The following is a 12,722-nucleotide window of genomic DNA, read 5'->3' as shown; positions in this document are numbered from 1 at the left end:
ATAGAGATCACTGCATAGTTGGGGAGCCCATTCTCCTCCCATACCTGGCCCGCCCTAACCATACCGCCCCAAGCATGCCTCCATACTGAGGCTACCCACAGCTGTCTTTCTAGTAGTACAAAACATCTTCCCAGAGGCCAATGTCTGGCCCATTGACTGCAGCTAAGTGAATATAGCCCTTAATGTTTGACATGTTTACATAAACGCATATGCATGCCTTCTTCGTGCCAGATGTATTTTGAGATGACACATTAGGCCATACTTGTCACATTTATTATTCTTATAGTGAGCAAGTATATCAGTGATAAATGCATGAGAAGGAAGCACATCCTCCTGCATGTGCTGAATTCTCCTAAATCCAAAGATTCTCTCCTTTTTCCTGCCCTCTAATGTGGAGACAGCTGATGGCTATAGTGTATTGCTTTCCTGAAAGGAAAATCAGTTTGTTATGCAAAGGGTTGAAAACAGTAATAGCAATGAGCAACACTGAATTCTTCTTTATCAAGTTAATAGGCAATAAAATGTGTTGCAAATGTGAAGCAATGTTGTAAGGCTGGAAATTTTACTAAGTCTGAGCCCAATCCTGCCAATGTTTACTCATGTAAAAAGGCAGTGGGATTATGCTTGAGAATCAGATTTACCAAATAAGTGAAGGCTAGAGAATCAGGCCCTAGATTCTTTACAAGTGAGGTAGTAATGCAATGCTTGAAATATTACTGACTTGTTTCAGCTGCTCTTGTGAAAGTACTGGACAAAAACATCTGTTTTCTGTAAGAATGAAGTGACCAGCTGCTTAACTCTTAGAGGCATCTAGGTTGAAGGAATCACCCAAACTATAAAAATATTGTAACAAGATGTAAATATCTTACTAGCTACTGTAGGGTGTGATAAACATACATGAAAATCTCATAATGTTACACTGTCTTCATGCTTGTTTATGGTACATTTGTGGGAGAAACCCTCAGAGTAGTACTGCATTTGCCATTCAAATACACAATGTTAAATACAGATAGTCTAGTCCAGTGCTTCCCAAACTTTTCTTCAGCATGACCCTATTTATGGCCCCATTTCCTCATCATGACCCATTTCCTCAGCAAGGCCCCTCACACGCAACCCACAACCTCCCACCCTCATGACCTTATCGGCTGATGTGCAACCCCATTTGGGGTTGGGAACCACAGTTTAGGAACCACTGCTTTAGTCATTAACACATCTGCTAAGTCTAGATTAAACATGCCTGAAAGGGCATATCTACACAGGCCCTTGACTGTGCAGTTGGTACTGCACAGTCATTTAGCACATTAGCAAATACTAAATGACTGAGCGATACCTCTGGGAACTGTGCAGTGCTGGTGATGCACGGGTCATTTTTGACCCTACTGTGCAGTAAAAACAAGCTGCTGTGCAGTAACTCATTGCTTCTGCACAGAAGTGGTGTCACCAATGAGATGTTGCCACAGTGATGTGCTATATCACGGTAGTTCCTTGCTACAGCAACGCAGTGTCTCATGTAGACACGCCCAAAGGGAACAATGAAAGAAAAAAGTTTCAATTTTCCCTGCCAACACAATTCTCTCCCTCCCTCCTCCCTCCACCCCACATACAGCAAGTTGTCTGGCCCTAACTGTATTCCACCATTTATCTAAACAGTCCTCCACCATCAAATTAGTGAAATGTTTGATTTGTAAAGGATTCTGCAAAATTCTATCATCCAAAACTATACACAACACATTTACTTTAGATTTTTTGTTGTTTCATTAATTCTCTTTGCTTTTTGCCAGCTAAAATGAATTTAGTGCTGAACCTGTTTGATGACTGACTAAAGACCATTGAAGGAAAAAGTGGTTCATTCTCTGAGGTAAAGGATAGGTTGCTGAACCACATATCAACTGGTACTGACATTCTTGAAGACTGAAGGCTTATTTATCTTAAGAGAGGACAAATTACAGGCAAATCCTCTGGCAATTCTGTCACCAGCTTCTCTCAACATTGACCTGGTAAAGATCATTTCAAGGGTGGCAGTCCTCTACTGCCCACTTACTAATACACTTCTAACAGTCCATACTGACAGCTGCAAGGAGAATAATGCACTGACAATGATGTTGTTAATCCTATTCTGAGAGCATCAAATCTTTTCCTACAAACCATGTGTCAGCTGTGCATGGTAATCATTTCTAGTTCACCAAGCCAGTCTCTAACCTCTCTTCTCCCCAATCTCACAGAATCACAGCAAGCAAACTAATTTTACAGTTCTCATGTATTAATGTTTTTCAAGGATGAGAATTTGGCCTGGTGACATAGAATAATAATTTAGACACAAGATGAGATGTTCTTCCCTTGTACACATGGAAGCAATTCCCATTGATAAGGGCTCTGACCCTCTATTTGGGGGCAGAATTTGTTCAAGAGCAACTGACTTGTTGAGATAAGTTGAGTTATGGATTTCTTGCTGTACAAAACTTTCCTGGCAGATGAACTTTTTGTCCCACAATGGTCCACTACTGGGGAAACTCATACCCAAACCATTAGAAGAAAACCAACTGAAGGAAATTTCCTTTCCTGCCTGGAAAGGGAAAGCATTCCTACCTTTGGGAACTGGCTGTGTATGCTTGGCTCCCTTGTCCAACTTTAAGTCCAGATACAGGGTTGGTGTACGAGTATATACTTTAGACTAGGAAAGAAGTAGGGGAAAAAATGTCATTTCTAGAACACAGAATGTACCTTTATGTTGTACAGTGATTTTCAGCTAGGACAAAACATCACTAACCAAGATACTAAATTATCATTTTTATGAGAGAGGAAAAACATTAAGTTGTATAAAATGTATATTATTTGAGGATTACCTGGGAGAAATTCTCCCAGGTTTGTTCTCCTGATAGAGAAACTTACCCAGAACCACATGCATACACATTCAAATGCTGAGGCCCCAAAGAGTGAACAGTTTGTAGTGCTAACACTATGTTTATGGGGAGGTGGCTGTGCACACATCTTAGTGTGCTCTACAGGCTTCCTTAGTCTGCCTGGAGACAGAGGGCAGCAATGCATAGGGCAGCTTTGACTGGCCCATGAGCAGCCTGTATTTCCCTACAGCACAATGTGGGCATTGTGAAGGGGGTATGTTTTACTTCTTGCTTGAGCAGCAGAGTTCAGTGAGTGACACTGCCTCCCTGTGGAGAGAGTAGGATGCTGATGAACTATCTTTTCTTTTGAGAAAAGCCATGGTATGCATAGGCACTTACTCTCTCAGGAGAAATTCTCCAGGGAGTGATTTAATCCTGGTTGTTCCCAGGTTACTTTTCTCCTGGAATGGCCATTTTTACCTCAGGAGAAAAAGCCTGAACTTCTGTGTACTTGTGGTTTTTCTGGGGAGAAATGCAACTCTCCAAGGTGAAATTAAATGCCTTATGAGGTCTTAGATAATAAATACATCACAGATAAATATAGAGATAAAAAAAATATAGACAGAACTACAAATTCTGCTGAGATCTGAAATGCTCGAAGGTTTCAATGAAGTAATGAGACACAGGCAGGCTGCTCCACATAATTAGATTGGCAGAGGAGATGGTGCTGACTCCAGAAGGGATCAGACTGTGCAGAGAGACAGAGATTGGGTATTAACTGTATAGCAGGAAAAAGTACTAGTACAGAGAAGTTAAAATCTTGGGAAAGGCTTGAAAAAGTTTTTTTCAAATTTTGGAACTGGATCCAGTTGCATAGCAGTAAAGGTATGTGAGGATGCAAGATTTTCTTTGTATGGGAATAGCAGCAAGCAATAGCTCTGTAAACTCTGCTTCTTGCCCCATTTTACTGAAGTGAGTAGCTACTCAAGATTAAGTGTTTGGTGAAGATGTCTATGGAAAATGAGTCCTGACAATGTTATATGAAAGCATAGTGGCAGCAGTACAAACATGTAAGATGGAGGAGGAAACAATGAAAAGTTCAGAGCAAAAGTCAATGTCAAGGTTGCAAAGAGAAAAACTAAGTGGAAAATCTGAGGAGAAGGAATAGTTTCTTCATTAACCTTTATTTAAAACATTCCCTACACTTGCATGTTTCATCAAAATGGTTATTCCTTCAGACACAGATACCCTATGTTTGTGGAAACCATCCATCCCATCAGATAAAAGACACTTGGTGAAAAGTAACTTCTCCTCCTTCTGCATGATAATTGCAGCATATTTTTAAAGGCATTTGCATGTTCATATTCTTCAGGATAACCAAGAGGCTGGCTAAGCAGTAGGCTTGTGAGAATAGGCAGCGATTCGATTCGGTTTTGGATCCGGCTGTTTCGGATGCCAGCAATCCAATCTGGAGCTCTGGATCGGTTTCCCACTTTGATTCGGCTGAAGCAGCTCTGAAGCTTCAGAGCCTCTTCAGAGATCCGGCCATAGCGTATAATGGGGAATCAATGAAATAGCTATATCTTTGTTGTTTTTTGTCTGATTTAGATGAAACTTGCAGGGGTGGTAGCCTCTGCTGAAAGCCTGCCAACTTTCAAGAAGACAGGTACAGGGGTTTGGGAGGAACTGCACCCCAAATTCTTGAAAATTAGCGGAAAGCCTAAAGAAGCCAGTGCTTCAATCCGGACATGCTGCTTCGGCGTCCGAAGCATCTGAATCTTTTCCGGATCCAAAGCATGGTCTGAAGCCTCGCACAGCCCTCCTAAGCAGAGCAGAAATTCTGGGCATGTGTTGCTGGGCAAGACATGAATAACTTTTAGTTGACTTGGGTTTTCAGATAATCAGGTAAGCTGGATAAATACAGTTACCAATTACATCATTCTGAAGAAAATCAAAAAAAATTTAAAACAACTCAGTGTTTTAAACCCTCTACATTTCCCACAAAATACTACATTTACCCACTAGAAACTTCAGGATCACAGAAGTAAACCCCCTTCTTAGCCGCCAGTTATCTGGCAGTCTTGCCAGTGTTCTAAAGGTTACATCCTATTGCTTTGTACAAAAACATTCCTTGTGAAAATCAGTAAAAGTGATGACATTTCACCCATGTAATAGACATTACTAGAGCAGAAGTAATACTGGAAATAGCGCAATAATAAAATATTTTTTCTCTCTAAGGGGTGTATATTCGGCCTACCCTTTTTTGGAAATCTTTCTAGTTAAAAGACACATCCCAACTTTCATGAGAAAAGCTGCCCCCCACCCCATCACTCTCAATAGTTTACATGTCAAGCCATTAAGTCCTCTAAAATGCACAGCACTTCTTCAAAGGAGGAAAGTAAAGACATTATCTTGGAACTTGCAATGGTCTTATATCACTTCACCAGTTTCTCCTAAATTTATCAAAATAATTGGCCAAATACACACAGTTATATACTAGCCACATTATATTAGCCACAATAAAGAATCATAACATTATAAAGTTATTCATTTGGAATAAATGTGGTTAAAAATGTCTGTAAGTATCAAGAAAAATGTCTATGCCAAGATGCTGACAACCATTTTCTTTCAACTTTTCTGTCACCTCTAAGGAACACTGCTGGATTTAATCTCCTTGAAGTCTAGGAAATTTTTTCCCATCACATTTAAAAATTTAGAGCTTATTTCCAGATCCACTTACTTCTGAGTTAATGGCCTTTTGCAAAAGTCCTATTGGATTTAATAGACAAGAACAAATCTAAACACAACAGAACGCACCATGAGAGGGCTTTTGAAGCATCCTGTTGAATTTAATAAAAATGATACCTCTGCTTCAGAACTTTACAGAAGAGTTTAAAAGCTATAAACATGATCATTCCCTAGGCAAGGATTTTTTAGGGTGATATCTTTTATTGATATTGAACCAGAATGAATTCTTACAGAAAACAACATAATGGACAGAAACATACATTGGGAGCATAAGGAGCACATTTCTCACAGAACATCCACTCCCCCTCTGACCTCGCTTCACTACAATAAAAGATATCACCCTAAAAAATCCTTGCTTCTCACATAATTTTGGGATTATCATGGCTACATTACTCTTAAATATCTAGGGAATGACATTGTAATGTAAGTTGTTCTAAAGGTCTCCAGGAAAATTCTATATAACTCTACTAGTTCTTTGTACATTATATTCTATATGACATTTTCATAATGCTTCTAACTGTCATGAGTAGTCCTACAGACCTTAATGGGCATTACAAAAAGTTATTGAGTTCAAACACAAACATGAAGAGCTGGGTTACATGGTTAGAGTTGATTTTAATCAGCTGGCCAATGCAGACTAGGGTAAATTGTGGTGTTCAGCATCATTGGCTGCTTGAAGATGTTAAAACAAACAAGCAAAAAAACGCATTTTACCAGAAGGAGCAGCGCATTAATTCAACCCAGCTCTGCAGCATCTGTATAGATCAGGCACTTCAGCATGGCTTTTTGGTGTTTTAGCTAAAGCCGATTCAACCAGCATTTAGATAAAAGCATTTAAAAAAACCCACTAAAGCACCTGATCTTTACAAACTTGGGTGAGCCACGCCAAGTAAGGTGCTGCCTCTTTTGGGCATGTGCAGGGCTCAGCATGGAAATGTGCTGAGTTTAAAGTAAAACACTGTTTTGCTTTGTGGGGCTTTTTTAACATCTGCAGGTAGCTGTTATGGATATGCTGTGTAAACAAATCATGATCAATACTGAATGTGACTTTCCAGTATGCACTACACTACAACACAATTTAATGTTTCACATTCATATCTATCCATAAATCAAGTTTCAAAAAATATGGACATATCCAAAGTGACCATCTTGGCAATGACTGCTACAGTTGTTAGTAGATGTTTACAAGATTTTATTCTTGGGACAAGGACTGAGTTTTATGCTATTTGGCCGGGACAGGGTACAGTATGAGGAATCTATGAATAAACAATGATAATAAAATCCAAAGGCAGGGTGCAGTATTTTGTTTTAAAACTGTTCTGCTATGGATCATCTAGGTCACTCTGCATGACAACAGTGTTGATTTTTATAAAATATTCTTTATAGCTACTGCAGTGACCTTTGCACCCAGAACACAGTACAAAATCGTGCACTTTATTTTTGTAGAGATTGCCTATTACAGTCAGACATAACAGACCATTTGCTTACATGAATAATATTTACACACTGTTCATATTAGGACAAAATAAACTAAGTTTATAATTAATAGGAACAATGTCCTCTAAAGTTATTGGTAGCAGATTTAATTCCACAAGCATGCAACAAACAGATCCAAAGTATTCCACTGTTGTTCAGTAAATTTTATTATACGGCTCATTTTTTGAAACAAATTCACAGTCCTGCCTTAATTGTTATATTTTTTTAAAAATAGACCTCTTAAGCCTTAACGTAGACATCAACAAGGCATAAAATAATATGTAAGTGCTTTGTTAAATCCATGAAAAATTTAGTACAAAAATAATTTAATGTTATTTTCATACTTTTAAAGTCAAAACTAATATTTGCTATAAGTATCTGGCCTTTGAACTGGACAGAGGTCCATCCTTAATGATAGAATCAGAAATAATAACTGGAGTTTTGGAGAAGGACATTGTAAAATGAATAGGAATGGGGAAAGAAACCCACCAATGATTTGTATTTTATCAGAAGATTAAGAAATAAATCTGTGTATATTTCATACATATATACATACATATATGCCACACTTTTCAAGTTTTTAAAAAAGAGCACAAAAATGGATGTCAGGAAAAAGTTGACAGGAGCCAAACTGAACAATATGTTTATAGCATAGAAATGATGATGCATGTGTCATTTGATCAGAACAGAACAGATTTCTGCAGGGATCAGCGATCTGCAGTCCACAGGGTAGATCCAGCCCACAAAAAGCCTGAATTGGGCCTGTGGCAGTTCAGGGAATCAGCAGTATGCTGCAACCACAACAGCAGAAGGACCTCGGGGCCCTAGCACCTGCCTCTTTCTATCTATTCCCCTCTCAGCATCTGCTGATTAGCATGGGGCGCAGGGCTGTGGCCCACGGTGGAGACCAGTTTGCAAGCAGCAGCCAGTCCCTGGGTTACTGGATGGAAATTGATTATTAGGTAGCATATATTTTCTAAATGTAATATTGTATTATTTCTCTAATCTATTTCCACAGGACTATATATCAAGTAGCAGTTTTGATTTGGATAATATGTTATTTTCTATTCAAATCCCACAAATGTTTCAAAATGAAGTCCACAATTCTGCAAACACTCATGCTTATATTTAATTCTGAAGTCAGTGGGATTCCTGAATCTGAAAGTGTATCTGAAACATAGTTTAGACAGACTCACTAGAATATATTCCAATGGACACGATTAGGGGCCTACTTAAATCATGGTTTCGCAGATTTTACAGAAATCGTGACATCCAGGATTGTTCATGACATCCACAAAAATCAACAAAAAAACCAATAAAAATAAAATGCTGGATGCCTAGTGGGAACCAGTGGTCCTCACTGCTGGGAGGGGGAAGGCACCAGTTGGCAGGGTGGTACGAAGGGCAACAGACAAGATGGTGGCTGCTCCTGTGTCTCCCCACCAGGGCCTCTCCTCCTAGCAGTGCTGAGGGCTGGGGTGTCACAAAGGGCAGCCAGCAATCAAGATGGCAGCCATACCCTTCTCCCTCCTCTCCTCCCTTCCCCCTCCCCCCCAGCCTCTCCCTCAATCAACACCAAAGGGTGAAGCCACTGTGAAATGCTTGCAAAATGAGCTCAGAGTGCTGAAAGCAGACCACAAAAAACCCATTGTTTCATCACGATTTAGGTAGGTCCCTAAATATGATTAACTGTTCCATTGCCAAATGAAATAAGAAATATAGCATATCAGCATATAGAAAATAAAGAATATTTGGTCAAAGGCATCATTGTGTCATTGTATATATAGATGAATGCCCACATTTTAATTATATAGGGAACACAAACAACAAGTCACATTCCCATGACCATTTTACTGTCTTTTGAATTTGCAAGTGAAAGGAGTTTTGGTATTGTGCAGTTGGAACACGAAGCGTATTTGCGTTCAGTATTTGCTCTTCATTTAATTCATCCTAAAGCACAGGTTTTGTGAACACAGTTGCCTAAACCTAATTCTAGTAGTATACTCCACTAGCATGTGCTGAACAGCTTCATCCTTGTTCATGGGCAGAATGTGCCTAGCTCTAGCGCTCTGAAACTGAGGCCAAGAGATCTCATTACTGTCTGCTCTGTCTCTTCTTTTAAGAACCTCTGGAATCCCCCTAAAACAATCTTATCCATGCCTTTAGGCCAGGAGCACTGATTTCAGGTTCCCTGTATGGCCCATCACTAGTTTAAAGGACTGTACCCACTGGATCATCCTACCCAAAGCATAGTGAAGGCGATGACAGCTAAATGAGTACATTGAACCCAGAAAGAAATACCAGAATCAGTCAGCACCAAGGAAAAATTTAAGAACTGCTGGAAAAGCCTGCCTGGAAGGAAGTTATGAATGTCACAGTTTTCACAGAGATTTCCCTTTTCATGGCAAATAATCACTCAGCATTCTGAGATTTGTGACAACCATGGGAACAGTATTGCCTTATCTGTTATCTCCAAAGCAGAACTTGCATGCTTACAGATGTCATTTAATGCATATGCCCACAGTGCTGAATTAAACCATTCACATTGTTGCTGGTTAAGTCTCATTGTTAATCTCCCAGAGGGCTTAGTTTTATATATGAATGAATGAACTGTAAACTTGTAAACTTTTTTAAAGCTGCTTCCAAATTTAGAGCACAAAAAAGGCCATAGCAATGAGCAAGTTTGCTTCCTTTAGCTCCTCTGAAAAGGCACAATAATTAGCACTATTAAGTTGCCTTTCTGTGTTTCTAAGCAAATTGTTGCTTGCCTTTCAAACCAGAGTGAGTTTCCTTATCTAAGATGTACATCAAAAAAGGGACTAGGATACATCAGCACTACTTCTAGATTGTACTAGAGTGCCCTGTAGTGAAGCATGCTGTGTTTGCTCTGTGCTGGCTAAATCTGGAAACAGATACAATGTAGTGGTTTGAAGGACACTGGGTACACACCAGTAAGCTTTCTGTTCTGGGCATATTTATTGACTGGCCTCCAGCATGCCTCCGTGGCAGCCACATTGCATCCATTCCTAGGTTTAGCTGAAGCTGCCTGGCGAAGTCCAGAGGCAGTGTAGACTCTCCTTAAGGCCTAAATCCATCTTGAGACCTCAGGGGAGGGACGAATTAGTGTTCCTATCTGCTCTTTTCTCCTACAGATAGTTATTCCAGATTAGACAAACCCTTGGTTGGAATGGTTGAGACAGGGATGCTCCTGCCTTGAACAGGGGGTTGGATTAGATGACTTCCTGAGGTCCTTACCAGGCCGATTTCTCTGTGATTCTAGGATTTTGCCATGTCCTTCTGAAGGATTGTAGGATCTTTTGAAGGATTTAGGAAGGACTTAGGGTCCTTCTGATTCTAGGCCATTTTTCCACGCCCTGTTTCTGCCGTTCCATTTTTCCATCTCCTGTTGTTGTTGTGAGGTTTCAAAGTACTGAGATCCCTGCAGCAGATTCTTCTACTGTTTCAGGTGGTCCTGGGTGATAGTCTCTCACGAGTTGACATCAGTGCTGCGTTTTTTTAAGTTGGCCTTGAGGATGTCCCTGAAGCACTTTCTCTGCCCTCTGCTTGAGCATATGTCTTGGCTGAGCTGGGAGAGAAAACTTGCATCAGGAGTCTGGAGTCAGACATCCAGATGAAATATTGCCAAAGAGGTGACACATCCCCTTTCATGCTCTCAAGGGAATTATCTAGATTTAAGTTAAACATATCCTGAAAATGGTCTATGAAGGACTTTTAACTGCATGGTGCTACCAAATCCATATAAATATTTACATCTTTTCCTAAGTGACAGATATATTACAGTAAAATTAAATCCTGAAGCTCTTTTTCATTTTCTCCTTATTTTGCACAGAAAAATGCTAGTAATTTCAGTGGGTATCTCCCCAGCTGAGGACTGAACAAGTAGTTGACCATTCCACCCAAATGTAGTTTTTTCATATTCCTTATATTAAAGGGAAAATATTGCAACTAATCTACACTTATACATTTTCTTTTTGAAACGCAGGATTGCATGCCCTTCAAAGACTTCTCAATCACAAGTCTTTAATTTTATCACTCCTAACATTCTTTCCTTCCTTCCTTGGGTTTTATTTGTAAATCTGTTTTAAATTACAGGGAGAAATCATTGCCACATGTGGGCTTCACAGACTAATGAAACCATGGCTGCACCAATAAGAAAACACTATAGCACCTAACACTATGACAGACAAAAATATCTAAGTCCACCCTAACTTTTCCATCTACATTTCAGAGCTGATTTACTGAACCTTTTAATAGTTGCACTTTATTGCCATATTCAACTGAAAAATAAATAAAAAGAAAGACAAGATGAAGTGAGGTGGGGTTTGCATAACAAAGCAATCATAAATTCTTTCAACATGTGGCTTCAAATGTTTCCATAAGTATTTTACAGTACTATTTTAAAAGACATTTTGATTTAATGTATTTCAGAGGACACATTCTTTTAATTCATGACTGCGCATTTCTAGTTGTGATTCATTTCCTGACGAGATCACAATTTGTAACTGAGATATGAAACACCCCATCTTGAGACCTCAGGAGAGGAAAGAATTACTGTTCCTATCTGCTCTTTTCTCCTACAGATAGTTATTCCAGATTAGACAAACCCTTGGTTGGAATGGTTTAGCTAGGGATGTTTCTGCCTTGAACACAGGGTTGGATTAGATGACTTCCTGAGGTCCTTACGAGGCCGATTTCTCTGTGATTCTAGGATCTTTTGCTATGTCCTTCTAATTCCATGCTTATTTGTTCTTTTTATCATTAATTATTGCTTGTATTATGATAACTTTTGGGCTTTCCATTCATGCCAACTGTTATGCAAACATAGAGAACAAAGATAGTCCAAGAATAAACAAAAGGGACAACATATGAATACAGATTGGACAGCGCAAGAAAACAATGTTGTCTCTATGTGCCAGCACTGAAACCATTGCCAAGTTTTTCATGGGTATCATGACAAAGGAGAGTTTATAGAGGCATCTGAAGGAACCTTGTTCCTTAAACCATTCACTAATATAAAAAATGAAACTGATTTTAGAAATACTGCACTAAAATATATATTCTTATATATATTTAAGGAAATATATAAAAAAAAAGATATAGGGAAAGACATCAGGAGGATAAGTATATCTGTCACTACGCCATCCTCATTCAAGCTTTTATACCACATTTTATCACAACCATCATTTTCCCTTATCAGATCTTTACACTCATGGTGGAATGTGCTTTATTTCAAGGAGATTTCATGTGGATGCAAAGGTCTATCTACCTGGATCTAAATGCAGGATTGAGGCCTCAGATGTTAAACTCTCCCATCTCCCAGGCAGAGCCCATGTTTCATGAGTCTGTAAAGCACCTTGGAAACTCTAACTACATTAGCACATCATAAATTACACAGTAAAGAAAAAAAAACATACATCAGAAACAACACTTAAGATTTTCAATGCAGAAGACTTGGCAGGTTAAGAGGGGAAAGAAAAGAAATTTGGGTGGCTTATAATAGCAAAAACAACCACCAAATCAGCCACTTCCTGGCACTTAATGAGCAGATGAGTTAAAGACCTCCTCCAGATGGTCATTAACTGCCAGGAAATACTCTGTCCATTGACTGTTATTGCTTAAAACGCCATTAGGATGCTG

The 12,722-nt window shown here is 39.2% G+C and overlaps 1 protein-coding gene across 2 annotated transcripts in view; it reads right to left on the bottom strand.

Annotated features, from left to right (window-relative positions):
• PIR (pirin) overlaps positions 1-12,722 on the bottom strand; it is a 125,976-nt gene that overhangs the window by 25,830 nt on the left and 87,424 nt on the right. For both annotated transcript variants that reach the window (XM_090063250.1, XM_090063259.1), the window contains exon 6: positions 2,587-2,671. In XM_090063250.1, coding sequence (XP_089919376.1) covers positions 2,587-2,671 — 85 coding nt within the window. The remainder of the gene's footprint in view (positions 1-2,586; positions 2,672-12,722) is intronic.

This window comes from Crocodylus siamensis, chromosome 1, assembly GCF_052110815.1.
Source record: "Crocodylus siamensis isolate JL-2025a chromosome 1, ASM5211081v1, whole genome shotgun sequence".
Classification (NCBI taxonomy): Eukaryota; Metazoa; Chordata; order Crocodylia; family Crocodylidae; genus Crocodylus; species Crocodylus siamensis.
The sequence above is the reverse complement of the archived record's forward strand: the minus strand, read 5'-3'. Positions and strand labels throughout refer to the sequence as shown.